Raw genomic sequence first — 21,817 nt, 5'->3', positions numbered from 1 at the left:
AAAATCTCTGAGCCCACGGTGGACTAACTTGCTAACTCCCTTAAACCCGTTGATATATACCGTGTGAGAGGGAAAAAAACATTGTTGGAGCTGCTTCTACAACATTATACGATAGCCTATCGGCTATTGCTCCCACAAGCCACCAATGACCCACGTCACCCACATATCCACGTCACCCACATATCGTATGCAGAAACCCCACCATGTTTCCACGTAAGGACAGCAGTCGCCACGACAAGAATTTTAGAAAATGTAATTATTATATATAAATTTTTTAATCCCCAACTTATATAATTTAGCCACTGCTAGGTTTTTTTCTTATTTTTTATTATATACTAATCATAAATATTCTAATTTTTTTTTTCAAGAAAGGAGACCAAAAAAATATTTCAAAACTAAATTCAATTGGCCAGAGTGAAATAATATAAATGATGATGTGTAATTAAGAAAAAAAAACTCTACACTCTAACCCTAAAATAACTTAACCTAAAAAATTAAGGGAATTTAATTATAATATGTCCACTCCCCAAATTTATAATGTCACTCCCAAAAGGATGCGGTTATCAATTTGGGAAATTCATCTAAGGATCTTGGGAGTGACATAAATTTGGGAAGTGTCATTATCGATACCCAAAATTAAAATTAGTCTTTTTTCGTACTCCATGTGCAAATGTCAAACATCATTCACTATAGTTTTTGATGGGTTATTTTAATTTTTTCTGGAGCAGGTAACTATTAATATTGTAATGCATCTTTTCATTTTTTTAGTATACATTTCACCACTGCTATGGTAAAATCCCGATTCCATCCTTGTTTTCACATAATATCTGTAGCAAATGAATTCCACACCTCACATGTTCGCATCATCATTTGTTATATTCTGGATACTTATGTGCTCGTGAATATAAAAGAAGATGGTGAGAAAATCTAAACATATCATTGTATATAAATAAATAGGCTAGAATGTACACAAAGCTTCTCCACAATCACAATCCCATTTACATAACACAAACCTAATAAACCTAAGCAAATTACATCACGGCTCCGTTCGTCAACCTATGAATTAGGTAGGGCAGAACACTTGCCGTACAACCAAGTCAATCGCTTCTCAACTTTGAGCGATAAAAATGTTTCCCTCGCATTCGGGTTGTTGAACAGATCCAGAGCAGAATAATAGACATGGTCATCAACACCTTGCATTTGATCCAATAATCGGACACAATCTGATATGGAAAATCTGTCGTTAAACTGCTTTATTGCTGCTGCCTTCAGCTTTGAAGCTGCTGCCATCTCCAGTATAGCGTTCGCGATGACATCATCAATCCCCTTACGCCCTCTCTTGCGACCGACACTAGACGAGGGGTTGGTCGATTGCAATTTATACTGCTCATCTTCAGTGTTGGCCTCATCCTCATCCTCTGATGTTGGCTGCTCCTCCTTGAACACGCTCAAAGGTTGTGGACAGGGAAGCTCATTTTCAGCTGAACCATTAAATTGCCCATTTGTACTTCGTTCCGCAAATATTGTGCATAGCTGTTTGTAAATTGGGCAACCAGCATTTCTCATGGTCTCTGCATCAGGATGTTCCTGATAGGCAAAAACCAAAGGTAGTTGGTGTCAGATACTTTACAAAAAAGAAAACCCATAGTCGTCCTAAATGGAGGAAACGCATAACGTCTCCTGCTTTCATTTTCTGGAGAGCATCATAAAATTGTTTGGCGAACTGTTTCCACAAACTGCTATCAACAAAATTTTCCGAGACAACCCACTTCTCAGAAACTTGTCTCCGAACAATTCACAAATACAAAAGCAATATGAAAACGACGCATGCGGTTGAATTTGTCACTGTTTATATTTTCCGGAAAAAGAAAAATGAAAACCGAGTACAAAAGAGGAAAACTAAAAACAATACCTAAAAGACCCACCCTCTTAAGGAAACCTTAGAGATAGATGCCATGACTAAGAAAATTATCCTGCCACCAGCCACAATAATACTGCAGCCATGTTAGAAGGGAATAAAGTTCCTCTTACTCAAACAGTTACAGTATTGTTTCATATGGCCTATAAACAACAGGTAAGGAAGGAACAAACCTTAATAATTCTGTCCCAGGCTTCATCTGCAGCCGTGATGGTGCCAGTGGTTTCATCCCATTTGAAATCGCTTTGCTCAAGAAGCAACTTTGCGATAGTATACTGTTTCTTTAAGACAGCATATCGGTTCTTCAGTTGCTCTTTATCCCATTTAAGACCTGTTTTCTCGTAAAATTCATCCGTTATAGACTTCCATGCTTTCTTCCCAAAAGAATACTTTTTCTTATTTCCCTTGTGAACCTCGTCAACCATCAAGTCCACAAGAATCTGAGTCAAGGGTGTTGTCCACTTTGCCCTTGACTGTGGTGACTGCTGTTCTGGCTGTTGCCTGGGAGGTAGTTTCCTCAACCGGGTTGACCGTGTAGCCATCTATACATTTACCAAAAATCTAATAAGAAAGGAATGCAAAGCTCACAATACCCGTCAAACAAGCAAGAATTCAGGGATGGGAAAAAGTTAAAAGGAAATAATCCGTAACGAAATAACAGAGCATTTCTTTTCACCCATCCCACATGGTACTATCAAGCTATCGATCACCCACAATATTTAGCCTTGTATGTGGCCTTTGTTGATTAGCCTGATTCACACGGATTTCACAAGTCCCATGCAAAGCAATGCAGAATCAGTCCATACAATCACGGAAGTTCCAAATTACAGAAGTTCCAAATTATTGTTTCCATTCAGGTAAAAGTTACCAAAGGACAAGAAATAAACCGAGAAAGGACATGGATTCATAGAACAAGAAAAAACACGATTGCTTTAAGTTTGACCAATGATATAGCTATGCCAACAAGAGAACGAAGGTCCATATAAACAAGGGCCATATGTATAGGCTAATCAAGTTACATCCAAAGTCGCTAAAGAGAATAACATGAACTCCAAGAAATCGAAACCCCAAACCTTATATATTATATTATATTTTCTTTTTTGGGACACTAGAAAAATCCAGTCATTCTCATGGACCAGGAACAGAACTCTTCTTGATGACAAGGGATTTCGAGAACCAACCCCTGGGCCATCAGATATTTCTGTAATTGTCGAAACTTTACACAAAATGCAACCCACTAGGCACTCTAGCGGAATACGTATTTAAGTTCTTAACTTGTTGGCATAACTTGCGCATTAGCTGCCGCCCGGTAAACAGTTGTTAGAATTACCCTTACTATGAAAATTATTCGTTGCTATGCAGCTACTATGCATGGGTTCACCCTATTGTGATAGTAGCTCCAAAACACCCAAAAGGACAATTGTGAAAATTTCTAAAGCCCTAGCATTCAAATCAGAGATTCAAAACCAATTAACCTAAGCAAATCACCCCAGATAAATAATTGAGATTAAATTAGTGAAAAACTCTGCATCAGCAATTGCATCGAGATTGCTTGCACAGTTTATTCACAGCTGGATATAGACCGATATTCACAGATCAGACCCTAATTTTGTTATGGCGATTGCAACCCAAAAAAAAAATTCAGCGAGCTAAAATTGACAACGAAACACATAAACTCAAAATGCCACAAAAACACTTGTCAAAGCTATCCAGTTTCAAAACCCTAAAATGAGAGTAGATCGTAAGAGAAATAGGGAAAACGTTACTTGGAATTAAGGAAGAGAAGCAGATTGACGGGAAACAAATTCACCTCTGAGAAGTCTCTCTCACTCTCTCTCCTCCAGCTCAGTGCCTCGTAGCGTACGAAGAAAACTAAAAGGTTACAAACGCGTGTTTGCTACAACCGCTTATAAAAACTAATTCTCACTAGACCCCTGTAACTTGGCATCCCTCCTTTCCCCACCCACACCGCAAACGAGATTTATCGAATCAAACCGAACATTAGAATGTTTAGGCCTCATTTCGCTAAAGATTTTATTCTCTTCGTTCCATAATGTTCTTCGTTCCATAATGTTTGTTCGGCCCGTAAAATGAAAACGTAAAAATAATACAATTTTTGCAAGAAAAATTCAAATTTTTTTCAACAAATCACTAAATATCGACGAGTTCTTTTAATTTATGAAAAAAATTTAAATTTTTTCTTGAAAGAAATGCATTATTTTTTAGTTCTTATTTTGCGAACTGAAGTACTTATTCATTGTTTTACAAGACAATTCATTCTCTCACAGGTACTTATTTTCATTCAGCTTTTTCAAATAAGTACTTATTTCTCTTAACGGAACGGGACCTTAAAAGCTAGACCTCGAATTCAATGAAAATTTGACTTTATGTGCCGAGCTCAAGCTGAGCTTGTCTAGATTTAAGCCAAACTAGAGCTTGTTCATGAATTTTAACGAGCTATATTGATCCGTTATTTATGCTCTCATACAGGTCTAGAGCTACAAATAAAAGTTTTATTATGTCCATAAATAAATTCATGCTTAGCCGATCAAAACAATTTCATGATTATATAACCTGATAAAAACATACAAGTAACATAAATTTATTACGTAGATATGTAAGTTATACATACACAAGTTATATAAATACATGTTCAAATTTATATATAAAATCATGATATACTCTAGGTTCGCAAGTCTAATGAGTAACAGAAAAGAATTTGAAGTACCGGCACGTCAAACCCATCGCCATGGAATGATTACCCACACTTTACACCTCCTAAACACAGATTGGGCCACACAAACCACTCAATAATATATCTTTAACCCGACCCAATGGTAGATATGGCCCAATGGTTAGCCCTGGCTCACAAGCTTTCCATTCCCAAAACCCAACAAATATGCAACTGTTCCAACAATTTAATTGCATTGAAATAGGAAATTCCTAACAATCTAAAATGGAAAAGAGGTGGAATGGAATTTGGAAAGCCGATAAATTTAACCCATTTACAAAATTTACAAACTCAAAACCGCATCGCGGGCCTCTTTTCATATATGATTTCCTCTGCCTTACCAATCTTCTATTTCGTCGTCGCTGGTATCATCTTTGTCTTCAAAACTAGTGCCATCAACACTTTCATCATCCAACATGATATCCTTTTCGGATAGGTTTCGAGATTCAAGACCTTCAGATCCTCTAAATCCAAGCCATTTAAGGGCAGGTTTAAACTCAGTAGCCACAACCGAAAAGTCAGATAAGCACATGCCGTCATACCCTATGCATCTCTGCCTTACCGTCTCCAACTGAAATCAAATAACAAGACAAATGCCCAACATTAGGTAGTAAATACCAGAATTTTTTTCACTTCTATTGATTTTGCAACCTAGAAACCACGAAGACTGGTTTGCCTGGACATAACTACCACTGCCCAGAAAGGAACAGATTGAACTTCTACGGTTCTACCCCTTTTCTTTTTTGATGCGAAAATGAAGCTGTGAAAATGGAGACCGAAGTATGCTTTTGCTAGTAATTACAAGAACAGCAGATAAGTAGCTCCGAGAAGCACAAAACCATAAGGCCAATAGTATCTAAGTAACCTTCTGGAGTCCCAGATCTAGAAGTCACATTGAAACCGTTTCTTACCAACTCAACAAAAATTAATATAAAAGAAGACAGTAGGTCCAGAACACCAGGTCAGCATGCTGATGTGGCATGTACACAACTAATAGAGATGCAGAATGTATGTGGTATGACTCACAACTAACAACTTTTCTAACTATATTTCAAGAATCATGGTACTTTCTCAAATTGCTGCACCCCTATTGGTTGGGGACACTGCCGACGTGGTCTTCCAGACCCATGGAAGAAATGTTTCCTCACAGTCCCACGTCTGGAATGCTCAGTTTTCCAACTTAGAATTGGGAAAATGCACCTCGATTACAACAGACCTTATTGTAACGTAATGATTGCTCAACCTGCCAGAGACTTGGACGTCGAATGGTATGCCACCTGATTGTCACAGGAATTCACAATTATTATAGAAGTCATTGTTGGAGCTTGCAGCAATCATTGATAATAACATAATCAAAGAAGAAAGAAGCAATACATACAAAAGTACCTGGAAGACAACGGATGAAAATTTCCAAATAGCACCCCTCGGACAGCGACTGAAGCAGCAGCAGATTGTATAACATTCTCTGCCTCGTAATTTCTGGTTATCATTCCACTTAGTGAAGCAAGAAGGAAGTCGGCATCACTAAGGTATGAAGTCACTACACAAGCATCATCTATTGCTTCCTCACTCAGGAAATCTAAAACTACAAGAAAGTGGAACATGAGTGCCACGGAAAACTGTTCGAAGCTGGTTTAACAATTTAATCACAGCGAAAGAGTACCAGCTATATCTCATGCACGACCTTACACCCAATTTTACTTGGGATTATATTTCTGTTTTGTCAAAAAAGGAACTATCTGTTTCCCATCTGCATTCCTTCTACTTCTCATCTGCTATTTCCGGACCTTCCAATACCACCACAGGATTTTCTTATACTGTTAGGAAGGCCCCCTAGGGAAACTTCCAATACCACCACAGGATTTTCCTATACTAGGAGGAAGGCCCTTGGGAAACTATAAATGAGTGAGGATTCCTTTGGTAATTTCAACATACTATATCACATTGTTAAGGCTATGTTTGGATCATGGATCTGTAGACGGACTTGCCAAAGGAAAGGAAAATGGTAACGAAAAGTAAATTGACCAAACACACCTAAGGGTTGGGGGAAAAGCTTGGCAGGGAAACAAAAGATGCAAAATTGAATAAGAAAGCATAGAGAAACTTGATGCAAAGAGAAGTGCACCATTGACTTTGTATATTTTCAATTCAAATCATTCAAAAACATCAGGCATGCAACATTAAAGAGCAGACCTTCTAAGATAAACATTACTAAAAGACATCATTTCTCAGCTTTGCAACGAGGCAAGTCTACCAAGTTCACAATTTATCAAATCATCTACAAAATATAGCAACCAGCAACACTACTTGGCATGAGACCGTATGAACTTGAGTTGTCAATGTGATGTCCGACATGGGGATCGCCCAATCAACGATCACTTCCATACATATACAATACAGCAAAATAAATGCTAGCTAGGTAAACAAGTTTTGGGTTTTTGTGGAAGCCTGAAGGAAGCATAAACATGTAAAAACTAACCATACAAATGGATCAAACACTATTAATATAATTGGGCATGAACACAATGGATTTAAAATCTAAAGACAAGATAAAGCTCGCCTCCCATGACAGTTGCAACACACTCCAAACACGTGCGCACAAACACAATGTGCGTGTGTGTGTATGAGAGAGAGAGAGAGAGAGAGAGAGAGAGAGAGAGTATAAACACTCCTGTCAACCTCATGGGCTTCCCACCAGGAATGCATTTATATAGGATAGACAAAAGAAAAACAAATTCTATAATGTTAGAATATCTGCAACCATGAAGTTTGTCACCACTTTTCTAGGGACGGTACAGTCAAAGTGCACGCAGAAGATCAATTTCGTATGAAATATTACCATTTTCGTGCAGAAAGTCAGTGACAGGCCTTGCTTGACCATGTGCTTTGCAAAGAACCTTTTCTGGAGCATCCATTTTCACCGGAAGTCTGGCAAATCTCTCCTTCACAAGAAATCCACCTTGCTCTGCATCAGAATAATATCAACTAAAAATATTAAAGCAAGAGGAGATACCAAAAAGTCAATACAGAACAGAAACATTGCACATAAAACTCCTGTCCTGGGAATCAGCATTTAATTAAAAGAGAGCCACATCTGTATTTCCAGTGTGATAACACAGTGTATGTGTGTTCGTGTGTAGGTAGGTATTTTGGATATCCTGTAGTGGTACCTCAACCACAGGCAAGAAATATCATATTCAAACTGTCCTGAAATAAGAATGGCATAATCCCTCAACATTGAATTGTTTTATCATGTACAATCTTTAGCTTACATAAATGATAAATCTCATTAGAACTTACCAAATGAAATAGAATTTTCTGTCTCTCTTTTGTTGTGAAGAAATTTTCCCAGGGCATGAAACAGAGAGAGAGTTTCATCTCTGCCAAATGGTAAAGAAAATCTATCGTCCAGACAACTCATATCATCTGATCGTTCTTTTGAATAAGTGGGAGTACCATTGGAAGAAGATAAAGAGAGCCTTGGGTGTGGTTTCATACAGAAGTACTGTAAAGTCGTGATTGCATGTCTAATATCACCTCCACTGGCTTTTGCTATTAGATCTATTTGTTCACCATCCACATTCAAGTGCTCTTCTCTGCATATTCTAGAAAGTGTCTTCTTGATGGAGTTTACTGTAATAGGATTGAAAGCCACCTGAAAGATTTCCCTAAGTAAATTGAAAATAAGCATTCAGTAAATGACTTGCATCAAGTATAAATTAAGTGGACTAAAAAGTGCAACCTTACAAGCACCAGCTCTCTGAAGAGATGACTGAAGTTCTTCCCAGCTCTGTGGGTTATTGTCTGAAGAGTCGGCCTCACCACAGTCAGTTATCAATATGACTGTCGGAACTAAAGCAGATTGCACAAGAAGATGCAAACACTTGTTTAGTTTTTCAAACGCGACTCTACCATTTGCCACAGGAAGATCATCAATTACGAGTATCACTGAAGCTTGTGATTGTCCGCTAAATGATGAGGGAATTAATCCATACTTCCTTGTCCTCTCAACAAAATTTTCAAACTCATCCAACTTTGACATGTATCGTACTCCTAGTAACATGGACACAGGCATACAATGAGGAAATATTAAACTGCTAGTGGTTTGCGTTCTCCACGCTGATGAAAATATGTCTCTATACTTTGCATGGTCACAAGAAAACAATATTGCTGATTATAAAGTTATACGACGTACCTAAATTGGAGTTATGCAAATGTTCCTGCCAAATTGTTGGAGTAGGTGTGTTCCACTCACATACTGTGGCTCTGAGATGAGATGCAATCACATGTACAGTCGCCTACAAGACGAGAAAACAACAAAGTTGAATGTTATTCAGTCCTATAGCATAGAACTTAGGGTAAAAAAGAGGTATTTTTTGCCTAAATTTAAATGACAGGATCAAAATGCTAAACCTATGGAGGACTAATAGTGACAACATACAGATTTTCCAACTCCAGCTTGTCCAGTGATGACAAGGACATTATTAAATAATTCCTCCTGCAATTAACAAAGAAACGGGTTGAGTTTGCACAAACCAAAGAAAATAGAACGCTAAAGGACCATTACAAGACCATAAAATTCACTTCTGTGTCATAGAGATCTTTATATTTCCCATGTATTTCCAAATTCCATTTTTACCCATCGCGATTCAAGCACTCAGTGTATAAAGTTGCTCACATGAATATGAAATTATAGGGTGGAATCAAAGTAGAAATTGAGTGAACAGACCTCAAAAATAACCGCATTTCGCTGTGATAAGTCAAGGAATAAACAACGATTTTTCCAGGCCAGGTTGGCACAAGGGCCAGCTACTCCTTTTTTTCCTATTCATTTTTACGCAAGTCAGATAACCTTCCACTCCCTTGCTCTCATGAAAACAAGAAACTTAAGTCCCAGACTCGAAGTCTCTAAGGTTAGAAAATATACAAATACAGAGTACCGCTGGGATGACAAGGCAAGAAGTCATCATACTCTGATAAATTAGAAGGAGCAATCAGGACACAAAAAAATAATAAGCTGCTCATCTTCTTAACAAGGGATTTCAGGAAGTCTTTTCTTAAACAGTGGCATTCTAAAGCTTGACCACATGTTCTTTCCATCGGTTTCAGTTATTCCATCAATGAGCAGTTCGGAGCAACAAACAAGAAACAGAAAAATCTAGTCATTTCATACAACAAAAATAATTTGCTATGCTAAGTGTTTGAAGTGTAAGACTGCGACATGGATCCAGTCCCAGCCAACCCATCAAAATTAGACAGAAATGTCCCAACATTGTCATTGTGGCTGCAACAAGCACTAAAAGGCAAGCTGCCAATACTGGAAGAGTTCTACAATCACAAGGACTTCCCATGTAATATGCCTAAACAACGACAATTCAAAAGAACAGGCAAACAAAGAGCTAGAGTTCTATGCAGGAGAAATTTCATTACCACCAGAATGAAATTAGAACATCAATTGGTTTGCGGTTAATGGATCCAACAGATACTTAGAATGTGATACATCATTGCTTCCGGAAAAATAAAAATTTCCTAACAATCATGTTTATTGTACCTTTTGCCTTTTCAATCTTTTCTCAAACCACATTTTAACTTCTTCAACCTGCGCATACAAGAACCAGGGAAATATCATTGCACTGCATAGTTCATAACTGTGAATGAAAGCAAACTAACTTTACCTTCTTTTTGTGAACAGCAAGCTCCTCCAAGGAACCAGGCTTGTATTTATCAACCCATAGGTCCTTCCCGTTGCTCCTTCCAGAACCTGATTTCAATTGTAATATCACCTCAGGAGTGGAGTGGTCAAACATGAAAACATATGATAGCAGAAGGCAGAAGGAAGATTACCCACAATCAAAACAAGAAGTGCAGAGAATGATAGCCAAAGATGGTAAATTTGGTTAAGTCATATCAAGAACATAGTGACCATTGGCCAACAAGAAACGAAAAAGAAAGAAGTCCCCACAAATAGCAAATTTGCAATGTATCCTATAGGGAAACCTAATGATCTCATACCAGTAGACATCCTAAAACCATTGAAGCCTTCATCGAAATCCTCACAGAACAGCTTGATCTGCAGGAGAAAACAACAAATTTCAGATTTCTCTGTACCTAAGCAACCATGACAAGAAAACGTTGATGCAACTTTTCCCAGCCCGCGGGGAAAAAAAAAAAAAAACGACTAGAAAATATGGTCATCATTCAGACTCCACATCGACATCTGCTGTAATGCAAAAGCTTTCCCTCCAAGACTAATATACCAGAGCTCACATCAAGCTTACCCTCAAAACGGTGAATTAAAGCTCAGCAAAGATCAATAGAGTCCTAATGGATTTGCGCCGTCATGTAATCATCTACTGTGCAAAGATTTTGAGAAGAAGAAAAACAGACAGCAAAGTAACTGTTTCGGGGTAGGAAGAAATCATTAATACAAGAGTGAGTTTCGGAGCATCAGATCTGTGCCTGTGTCAGTACAAAAATTGAAATAAAATAGGTTCTGAATTTAATAACAGCAGTTGGCCTAGAGAATGCAATTGCATTATAAGGTCGTAATTCAACATATCAAGCAAGTTCGAATTGAGGTAACATGAAACCTATAAGTCCGAAATCACCATGGAGTCGTAATTGAACATATCAAGCAAGTTTGAATTGAGGTAACATGAAATTTATTAGACTAAAAGCGCCATGGAGAGCGACAAAAGTCCACAAACAGACAGCAACAAGTATTATCTCCTCGTGCTTCAGGACCCTAATAAAGCTTGCGCTTCTTATATCAATTCCATAATGCCAAACGAATCCAAAATCTTTCAAACAGCTACAAATTAATTATTCATCAAAACAAAGAACTCGCAGCAAAACCCCAAGGGGTGTGGTTAATCGACTTGCCTCGGCGGGATTTACCACCCCAAGGTCGCAGGGTAAATTCCCCTCAACAGCGATTTGTCCTTGGGGCTACCGTAGCCCCACCTCACGCAAACGCGTAGAGAGGGCTGTGGGAGGGGCTGGAGTGATTAGTCCAATTCAACGAGACACTCTTCATTGCCAAAAAAAAAAGGAACTCGTAACAAATACACAACCAAATAAAACCTTAAAACTGAAAAACTTCCGAAACGCAACCCAACTCCAATTCTACCTCATCAAAGCCACTGGATTCTTTACACGAAACAGCACGAGAATCCGAGAGGCGTGCCTTCTTAGTAGCCGTTCTTCTACTGTTTGCCCGAGGAACTGACGATGGTCTCGATTTCAACTTCGGATTGCTCGTCGTCTTCGAACGCAACGAGAAGGTTTTATCGTCGTCGTCGTCTGATGACGATACGACAACCTTCGTCTTCCTCTTCCCCATCGACCGTCGATGCAAGAACACCTAGTTGTTATAGGGTTAAGTTAAGCACCTAGTTTCTCGTCCATAATCATCCGGAAAAAAGAAAAAAAAAGCAACACCCGACGAAGCCCTAAGCAGCAAAGCGAGAGCTTCGTCGAAGCCCCAACCTGAACTGAAAGAGTAGAAAAAGGCGGGTGTTTTGGGGAGACGAGAATAGAGTAGGGTACAAGATGGAGGGAAAATGATGGTTTACAGAGGAATGTGGGGTTCTCTGGGGGGGTTGGGGGACGCGGCCCAATTTTGGGGCCCATCCCGGTCTTGCTCTAATGATTTGAATCGTTTACTTTGTAAAGCTCGTCCAGTAGAACAACTATGCAAAAAATCAGCTTAATTGAATATCATTAAGTACCTGATCAGAGCTCATATAACTCTCAGTCCATGGGTTAGAGTGGATTTGATCCAGTGTTTCTGATCCATTATTTTTAAGATAAAAAGGTTCTGATCAGGTACTTAATGATATCCAATTAAGCTGATTTTTTGTACAGTTGTTCTACTCGATGAGCTCTACAAAGTGAACGATTCAAATTATCGGAGCAAGACCGGGGTGGGCCCCAAAATGGGGTGCAGCAGCCCCCCTCCCTCCGGGGGAGGGATGGACCGGATCCGGATCCTTTATGAGGATCCTCCTAGTGAGACTGCGAGAGGATCGTTTGAGGATTTTCATCTAGGCGTTGAGATTATCGGTAAAAAATAATAAACATATTTAGACCATTAATTATCGGGATTGACGGTCCGGATCCTATGAAAATCCTCACACGATCCTCACAAGGGGAATTCTCATAAACGATCCGGATCCGGCTATAAGGTACGGACTCGGCTCTAGTCCAGTTTCTTCCCCTCCAATCCGTTGTGTAGTTTCGACACCTTCCTTGGGCCCATAACAATGGTCGTAACCGTTCACTTTTTAGAGGTTGTCAATAACACCAGTCATGTTGAAAATCACGTCGATCTGATACCGTTTGATAGTATATTTAAACGCGTTAAACTTCCAATAAAATGAGTTGCAATCCGATGTCGCACAACTTTTTAATTACAAGATTAAAACATTTTGAATTCAGTTCAAACGGTGCCTGATCTACTTGATTCTTTACATGTATGATGTTTTTGACGAGATCTAAAAAGTGAACAGTTTCAATTACTTGTAAAGGTTGATTTTGGATGGGTTTTTTTTTTACTTTTTACAGGATTCAGAAAGAAATTTTACATCATAATTTTGTTACAATGAGAGGAATTGAAAAAAAAAAAATTTTAAAACTTCATAAAAAGATGACAAAAAGACCCCAAAAAATTGGATGTAAATATTTGACTCGAATCCTACAAAAATTAAGAAAAACAACCAAAATACTATCATGCCAAAAAACACTCGTAAAAAATCAGGCCAAATAGGGCTCATGGTAGTATTACTTAACAGCTCATAAACTGGAGTTTTATCCACTTTCACCGATGTGAAAAACAAATCGAGTTGTGTTTTGAAGTGTTTGTGGTGGCCGGTTTAGCCTCTCGTTTAACTTATTTAAAGACGTTTTTAGATAACAATCATCAATACAATATTTAGAGTGATCCTCATGCCTGCCCGTAGTTATAATCCAAACAAAACTGCATAATTTTTAGCCCATCAAACTCTAATAATGCGCGGATCAAAAAAAAAACTCTAATAATACGGATCAAACAAAAAAAAACTCTAATAATAGTAATTATTTAATAGTCTGAGAGTACCGCTAAGTAATACTCCGGACCACTTTACTTAGGGATAGACTCTACAGGAATGTGTGGGTGGTTGTAAAGTGGTAAGGAGTATCACGTGACGGTACTCCCAGAGTATTGTATAAATATTTCACCTCTAATAAACCTTAACCAAGACAAGATACACTGATATCGGGCAATGTACCGTATGTCCCTGCATGATATCACTGTACGTAATATTTACCTCGTGTCACAATTGGTATCTCCCAGGAGTATAATGATAGACCGCAAAGTCGTTGAAATATACCGCAAAGTCGTGTAGATAGTAGAGGGTCCAAGTACAAACTTCTTAAAGATAAAAATGAACCCAACCACCAATGCTAGGTTAGTAGGTTGTTAATCAGGATTCTCAACTCCAATAATGCATAAAGACTGCAAAAGAAAGGGAAAAAGTATTTCAAGAGTGAGTTTCGGACCTACGGTAAAAAAAATATTGAAATAAAGTAGGTTAAGAATTTAATAACAGCAATTAGGCAAGAGAATGCAATTGCATTATAAGGTATTCAGCACATGGAGCGAGTTCGAATTGAACATATCGAGCAAGTTTGACATAGATAGATTTAGGGTTTGGTTGGAATTGTGTGAAATTGTGAATGAAAGTATCTTTTTTCTGTAGAAGGAAATAGAAAAGAAAGAAATTTAGAGAACGGTCCTCCACTTATGAGTCAATTGCTTCCATCGTTTAATAGGATTCATCCTTTAGAGATGATTACATACGATACGAAGTATAATTCACTTACGTAATACGTACCCAAATTCAGTGTCACGACTCAAACATTTTGACAGAGAGGTTTTTCCGGAACAATCTAGAGTTCCCTAGATTGTTGTACATAAATCTGAACTTGTGTAAATAATTGTAGAGAATTCAAGAGTATGTTCTTGACTTCTCCCTTGATGTATAAATAGGTGAGGGTCTGATGTGCCCAAATCATTTGAAAGCTTTGTACTAAGCTCAGAGTGAAAGCTTTTTCTCTCTATGCAAACTTCTTACTCCCCTACTCTTTCATCTTTTGGCTTACTTAGGGTGAAGGCACGCGTAGTATTTAAGGCCGCCCAGTTGGCTTAGATAAGGCCGTGGCATCAGGAAGTGCCTGATCATGAAATTTGTCAATAAGAGCCTTAAAGATGCCGGAAGGGCGTCGAGAAATTCAATAAGGAGGTCCTCCATGACTCCTTGATACTTTGGGTCCGAAAATGAAGGATTGGACAAAAAGAGTTGACCAATCGGGATCCAACCATCCAGTGAAGAAGCTGTTTAAACACTCGATTAGCTGTAGGATATTCTGGCGGATTGTACTAGCTCCATCGAAATGTAGCATCTTGCCCTTCCCAAAATATTCAAGGCTCTCATTTGTCAATTTCATAATCAGAAAGTTCGTGAGTTTGGGTACATATGAAAAACAAAAACGGCGATTACATGCCTATAATCAAGCAACATCTGACATGTGTATCATTTGTTTGTTTGTAGGAAAAGCCTCATAATGTTCTTGAAAGATACTGATAAAATGAGGAGATAATTACATTATTTCCTGCTAATATCCGAAGTGATCATCATTCTCTGCATTGTCAGTAATAGTTGATCTGTTTTCTATAGTGGAACAAATGTTTTTCTGTAGTTATGTGATACGGGATGTGTGGTAGAATTTTTGTGTTTGCTTTGAATGAAAATATTTACTTCGATAGATAGGTGATTTGCAATTGTTGAACTATGTTCACCTAACCTTTCATTCTCGGAATCACATATATTGTATTCGGGCCCACTGTAGTATCATGTACTTGTTCACTTCCAAACTTCGAGAAGTACTGCCATGAGAACTTCTCAACTATGTTGAGGAAGTCTCGCCAATCCCGCCAATTGATATTTTAGTTGTTTAGAGCTTGATGTAAGTAAGGTTCACCATTTTGGAGAACTAATTTTTCTTCCCTAATTAATCTCATCAATTTTTCTTGCACTTCATTTTAAGACAGTTATCTCCCTCTCTTTCGTATTCAAAAAAGCAATATTGCTAAAATAAAAAGCATTCAAATAAAGTTGTGCATACATAATTCAAACCATCCTTGATAGACTGAAATCTCATTTTAAAAGGACAGGAAACCAATTATTTATTTATCTGGAAAATTTACAAGAGGAGCAAATAGAGGTTGAAAATTCACGCACGATAATTATATACCAAAAAAATAAAAAAAAATTCAGACAAAATTTAGTATAATGCTTGAGGACGTCTTGGCCCAAATAAGTGCAAAAGTGATGAGCCTAGGTTTGGTTCCTCATAGACTTTGTTGCTTATTTCTCAGTTTATTTTTGCTTTTTAGTATTTGTATTAAAAAAAATTATTGTTCATCTTGGCCACACATCCAAAGTTATTGACCAACAAATAAAAATAAATTTCTATAAAGAAAAATCATTTGGGGAAGCACAACAAGAATATTCTAAAATCATTGCACTGATTAATTTTAAGTGGTGAAGCATACGAGAAGTGTAGTCGGAATAGGGACGTGACAGGGGATCCACTTATGTGAATTGAACCCACCAAAAATCACAAGGTTTGAAACTTATGTAGTTTGCTTTCTCTTAAGATTTCTCAAATTTTAAATCTCACAAGTACTGTAAAATCTTAAAGGGTCAATCCATACAGAGCTTTCTACCAACTTTAATCAGACTTCTCGCAAATTGACGGTGAAATTGAATTCCCAAAGACTAATCGAGGTATTTATGGTTCTACCTTTTACTTAGCAACTGACTTTCATAAGTGTATGCTGACCTGAACCCCCTGAGTTATCAAAAAAGAAACCCACCAAAATTTTCACAATTGAAAAAGTCGTTTTCATTTATTATCTAGGGAACGAGCTTCTTTTTTACCAAGAGTGCTTTTTTGTTCGAAGTAGTAAAATTCTAGAGGAGCAAAAAAAAAAAATTAAAGTCCAGAAAAAAATAAACCAAAAAGAGATTGGTTTATTCACAGAAGAGCCGTGAATAAAAATTTGCAGAGCTGCACGATCTCAACCGTCTGTTTTGGCATTGGACGGTCCGGATTTTAAAAAAAATCTTCGCACGAAAAGTTCTTTTAAATTTTGAGCCGTTCGATACACTTTAGACGGACGCGATTCACCTCCGTAAACTACTATTCACGGGAAGCTACATGAAATAATATTTCTCAACCAAAAAACAAAAGAAAGTGATGTGGGCTTTTGGGCCTTCTTGTCCGAAATACCAGCGGCCCAATCTCAGTAGCTGCGATAAACCCGCGAAAATGGCCTCTTCATAACCACTAACAGTCCGGTTCAACGGCATTCTTTCCCGGCTAAAGATAATCCCTCTCTCTCTCTCTCTCTCTCTCTCTCTCTCCTACAACTCATTCATTTCTTCCCTAGGGCTTAGCTCTGGCATTTTTCCCTCCAATGCCACTCGATTATTCTCAATTAGGGTTAGGGTTTCTCTGAATTCTCTCGTTCTTTTCTACGTTTGTGTGACTTGGAGAGAGTGACAGATTGGGGGTGTGATTTTTTTGCGATCAGGTCTTCTGAAGAAGATCTGAGGGGTGAAGAAAAATGAGCGCTTCGAGGTTCATAAAGTGCGTCACGGTCGGCGACGGCGCCGTCGGAAAGACCTGCCTCCTCATATCCTACACCAGCAACACGTTTCCCACCGTGAGTCACCGCCCTGTATCTCTTGGTTTTTCCCCTCCGTCCCCAAACAGAGAAGCCCAAAACGAGAAGTTAAAAAGAAAATTGCCCTTGTTTGGTTCTCCTTTCAAAATTTTGTCTCCAAAATGTTTGACTGTTTGTCGAAAAAATTCAATATTTTTGCCGCTAGTTAGTAAATATCAATGGGTTCTTTTAATGTGTTGATAAAAATTTGAATTTTTCTTGATAAAAATTTACTTTGTGAGTTCTCATTTTGTGATGATGAGACCACAATCCTTTCTTTTCTTTTCTCATGAAATCTCTCCATTCAAAGGGGCTGTAAATCTTTGTGGGACGGAGGGTGTATTTGTTTATCTTTTAATTTTTTGGACGGAGGGAGTATTTTTTGTCTTTATTTTGTTAAAGCCTTTTTTTAGTTTTCCTAAACAATTGCTTGCTTGATTGAGTTTCTTGTTTGTTTCTTTCTCAATCTGGGAAACAATGATACAATGCCGTATTTTTCAGAGTTTTGTTTGGTTTATTCGTTTTGACTTATCGTAATGGTTTTGCGAAAGACATAAAGAGACGGTTTGATGTGCGATTTGACGAGTGACGAGAAAAATAACCCTTTCTTACGTTTTGGAAAACAAATGAAGTGGTGAGGGAAAAAAACTTTGTTGTTGGGGTAGTTTTGTTTTCTCGCAAAAAATGGTGAGATTCAGTGACAAGCAAAAATGTCAGGTTGTGTTTTATTCCAAATACGAAAATTTCCCAGGAAAATGCAAATGGGAAAAAAAAAATATCACCCACATCCCTGTTTCACATGTTTTTTCCTACTCATCCAAACATGATGGGGAGAAAATACAACCATTTCTTTTCTTATCTCACCCTGATAAGAGATCGTCATTGGATCTTTTCTTTCATGGTCGATATGTGACATTCTTTTGTTTTAGTAATGCCTTGTGTATTTCCCATAGGTTATGATGATTGGTGTGTGATTCTCTCGGAATTATTCAATTTATGTTTGGCACTGATTTCTGAAGCCTTCTTGAGATTTGCTTTTGTTTTTGTATGGGGATCAGGATTACGTACCAACTGTATTCGACAATTTCAGTGCAAATGTGGTCGTCAATGGAGCTACTGTTAACCTTGGATTGTGGGATACTGCTGGTGAGTTATTGCTGCCTTCGTTATTGCTGTAGTTTGCTGTCATGTGGCAGTGTATTAATGTTATAGGCTAGGGTAATCCATTTGTTTTTATACCCATGATGAGGTCATGTGTGTTTTACATCATCAAACATTCTGTGGAACAGGACAGGAGGATTACAATAGATTAAGACCATTGAGTTATCGTGGGGCAGATGTTTTCATCCTGGCATTCTCTCTCATTAGCAAGGCCAGCTATGAAAATGTTTCCAAGAAGGTTAGGACATCATGGTTTAGATTGGACTGCTCTCTCTCTCTCTCTCTCTCTCTCTCTCTCTCTCTCTCTCTCTCTCTCTCAGATATTATCTCATATGGTGATGCCACAAATTATTAATAGCTCAAATTTTGTTTTGTATTTTACCTTGTTTATTCCAGTGGATTCCTGAATTGAAGCATTATGCTCCTGGCATCCCTATAGTTCTTGTTGGAACAAAACTTGGTCAGTCTTCTCTTACGTTGTATTGATTGTCATGTCTTAAAAAACACCATTTGCTATTCAAATTTTATTTCGCAAATAATTTGGCTCTTTTATATTTGATCTGAGAAAGAGTGTTGATTCCAATCTGCTTTCATCCCAATCAATTTATGAAACGACCACCTGATTTATTATGGCTCTGTTACATTTCGTTCGTTTGCAGAGTTAGTTTCTTCGATTAATTTGTGACGGGTTTGGCAGTTTCCCCCCAAGAATGCCGCAGTGTTCTTGGACCTTTTAAGTGTGTTGAAAAAGTTAACTGGCTCCTACCTGCTTGGTTGAAGGACCCATGAATCCACCTAGCAAAATATTTTTCACTGGTGTCCCTGGCACCATTGTGCATGGTCATTCTGATTTGTATAATACTTAGATTCACATCTCTTAGCATCAGGTCAAGTTTTCTAAACTTTTTCTTTCTCCAATCCGAAGTATAAATTCTTACGGTGGTCCAGTGCAGGAAAAATGTGAAAAGGGTTTTTTGGCAGGAAACATGTTGAAACTGTTTACTTTGAATTTTTCGCTTCTCCTTGAAGTTTGAGCTAGATGTATTTGTTATCTAATGATGCTTTACTATTTAGTTTGTACATGCCGTTTTCTCTTCTTTCATGTGAGTTATTTGTAATAAATAAATTTGCAAATGCAATTCCCATACTGTTGTCATGACTGTTTGCCTGTTGTCATTCAGTTTTTTACGAGAAGTCTTTTTGGCACATGTTTTTTTTATAGGCGTCTTTTTGGCACATGTTATAATAGATACTATTCCACAATGCACACATCTTACTATTTTTTGTGATTTTGCACATAATGGCCTCAGATCTTCGGGATGACAAGCAATTCTTTATAGACCATCCCGGTGCCGTGCCTATTACAACTGCTCAAGTAAAGACTACTCCTTCACATGTTCCTTGTGCTTGTTAAATAAGCTTTTCCTTTTTTTGACATTATTTGGCCAATGTGTTTTCCCCTTCTGCCTCGTTGCTTTCGGATTGACTCTTTGCGGCTTTTTTATGCTTCAAGGGGGAGGAGCTGAGGAAGTTGATAGGGGCACCTGCTTACATTGAATGTAGTTCGAAAACCCAGGAGGTATTTGTGCTATGTTCAAACATTCGTATGCTCTCTTGTTGACCATTTTCTTTCTGATGACGGGTCTTGTGCTAAACATTCTTGTTATGGCAGAACGTTAAGGCTGTTTTTGACGCTGCCATCAAAGTCGTGCTCCAGCCACCCAAGCAGAAGAAAAAGAAAGGAAAGGCACAAAAAGTTTGCGCCATATTGTGAAACAAGAAGTCTGAAGAGATAATCTCTCTTCATCCGTTTCTCATCATATTTGTCCCTCGTATCCTTTTTCCCTTCCCTTTGTCTTTCAGGAAGCAAGAGGTCCTGGATTGTAGTCTCTATTGACTTTACTCAAGCGGATATTCGACTCCTAGCTCTTGGGATCTCTTAAAAGCTGTGAGGTGGAAATTTCATTCTGTATTGTTTCGTTCTATATCCATAGAGCCTCGCTATGTTTTACCCCCCTCATTCTCCCCGCCCGGTTTTGATTTGTTTTGATGTACTACTAATGGACCGGAATTTCCCAGATACGAGAAACTATTGTCTTTACAATGATTGTTTTATATTCATCATCAATTTATAGATTTTTTTGATAGTTGTGATGCTGTTCAAGATATGTTGTGTCAAGAAATTGTTGCGTGATGACTTTAATGTCCTAAGCTACAGTTGCATTACAAATTTGCTGCTACACTATATTTCCTGCAGGACTGAATGTACCTTTAGAATGGTTATTTCCTTACTGTTATAATTTTTACCATCAGAAAGAGAGATCTACTTTGCTAAAAGCCCTTTGGCTCTCGGTACTCATTTTTTTTTTTTTTTTGGCTTAGTTTCCCTTAGATTTCTTGTCTTCACCATAATGGCAAAAGACGATCCGTTTTCTCTTAAACCTATCATTTAGATCATTCAGTTAGGAGAAATGTCTTGTATTCAAGTTATAGACATACTAGTGCTAAATACCAAAAGTCACATTTAGTCAATAGGAAAACAGGCCCTAATCCAAGAGGATTATGTTTTTCTTGTTATTCACATTTTTCATGTTTGTTAGTTTTGTGTCTATTTTTTGTGCCGACTATTCGTTCGTCTCAACGAAGAGAAATCTAAAAAGTAAAAATTTATGTCCAAAACTATTTTTTTTAATAAAGACAATAATCCAAAACTAGTTTTTCTCAACTACTTGTTTCGGGTGCATTACAGAGGTGTAGTATACGATCTAAGCCATCCATCTCTATAATCAACGGTCCAAACTTCAAAAAAATCCTACAAGTAAGATTTGTAGGATACTTTTAGCAAATATGGACTAATAAAAAAACTTTTAGACTGTTCAAATTGTGCACTACACCCCTTGTAGCCAGGGCCCGGTTCTGTTTCTTCACCACTTAGGTTTTGTGTTGGGTGGGACAGAATAACTGAATAAGCAACCATGTAGTACCCTATCCATTCTGTACCAAAAGAAAAATCAAAAGAGAACACTACTCCTGGGGCAAATTGTGCAAAGCCCTGTTAACTGATCAAAATTAGATCCTGGATCGCTTCACCAAGATAGTCTTGCTCGTTCCTGAGGGAAAGTGCAGATTGTCAGATCAAGTTTAAGATCAAGACCTATGGGCTGGCCTCGTGACAAATGAAATGCTATGCATGAATTTTATCAACGAGTAAGAGTTTTTATCGCTGCAACTGCAT

General features: G+C 37.9%; 3 protein-coding genes across 9 annotated transcripts; 1 reads left to right on the top strand and 2 right to left on the bottom strand.

Moving 5' to 3' along the window:
- Positions 1-918: 918 nt before the first annotated feature.
- Positions 919-3,846, bottom strand: LOC131302565 (L10-interacting MYB domain-containing protein-like). Of its 4 annotated transcripts, none has more exons than XM_058329267.1 (4): positions 3,729-3,773; positions 2,595-2,668; positions 2,092-2,460; positions 919-1,587 (listed from the first exon to the last, which is right to left on the bottom strand). In XM_058329267.1, exons 3-4 carry the CDS (start codon positions 2,458-2,460, stop codon positions 1,057-1,059), a joined length of 900 nt encoding a protein of 299 aa, XP_058185250.1. In that variant the 5' UTR covers positions 2,595-2,668; positions 3,729-3,773; the 3' UTR covers positions 919-1,056. The 4 variants fall into 4 exon arrangements, with proteins under 4 accessions (XP_058185250.1, XP_058185251.1, XP_058185248.1 ...); XM_058329268.1 differs by having other exon boundaries at positions 2,604-2,668; positions 3,729-3,768; XM_058329265.1 differs by lacking the exon at positions 2,595-2,668 and having other exon boundaries at positions 3,729-3,846.
- A 907-nt stretch (positions 3,847-4,753) lies between these two features.
- Positions 4,754-12,241, bottom strand: LOC131302564 (cell cycle checkpoint protein RAD17). Of its 4 annotated transcripts, none has more exons than XM_058329261.1 (12): positions 11,779-12,241; positions 10,662-10,719; positions 10,325-10,410; positions 10,201-10,248; positions 9,091-9,147; positions 8,845-8,947; positions 8,392-8,702; positions 7,950-8,304; positions 7,489-7,614; positions 6,028-6,234; positions 5,850-5,926; positions 4,754-5,220 (listed from the first exon to the last, which is right to left on the bottom strand). In XM_058329261.1, exons 1-12 carry the CDS (start codon positions 11,989-11,991, stop codon positions 4,987-4,989), a joined length of 1,875 nt encoding a protein of 624 aa, XP_058185244.1. In that variant the 5' UTR covers positions 11,992-12,241; the 3' UTR covers positions 4,754-4,986. The 4 variants fall into 4 exon arrangements, with proteins under 4 accessions (XP_058185244.1, XP_058185247.1, XP_058185246.1 ...); XM_058329264.1 differs by having other exon boundaries at positions 5,866-5,926; positions 11,779-12,240; XM_058329263.1 differs by having other exon boundaries at positions 6,036-6,234; positions 11,779-12,240.
- A 4,809-nt stretch (positions 12,242-17,050) lies between these two features.
- On the top strand, positions 17,051-20,729 carry LOC131302563 (rac-like GTP-binding protein RHO1). The gene is made up of 8 exons (XM_058329260.1): positions 17,051-17,198; positions 17,290-17,421; positions 18,480-18,567; positions 18,711-18,820; positions 18,979-19,042; positions 19,893-19,957; positions 20,096-20,161; positions 20,255-20,729. The coding sequence occupies exons 2-8, from the start codon at positions 17,323-17,325 to the stop codon at positions 20,354-20,356; spliced, it is 594 nt and encodes a 197-aa protein (XP_058185243.1). The 5' UTR covers positions 17,051-17,198; positions 17,290-17,322; the 3' UTR covers positions 20,357-20,729.
- Positions 20,730-21,817: the final 1,088 nt, after the last annotated feature.

The sequence above is a fragment of the Rhododendron vialii genome, chromosome 10a, assembly GCF_030253575.1.
Source record: "Rhododendron vialii isolate Sample 1 chromosome 10a, ASM3025357v1".
NCBI classification, from domain to species: Eukaryota; Viridiplantae; Streptophyta; class Magnoliopsida; order Ericales; family Ericaceae; genus Rhododendron; species Rhododendron vialii.
The sequence above is the reverse complement of the archived record's forward strand: the minus strand, read 5'-3'. Positions and strand labels throughout refer to the sequence as shown.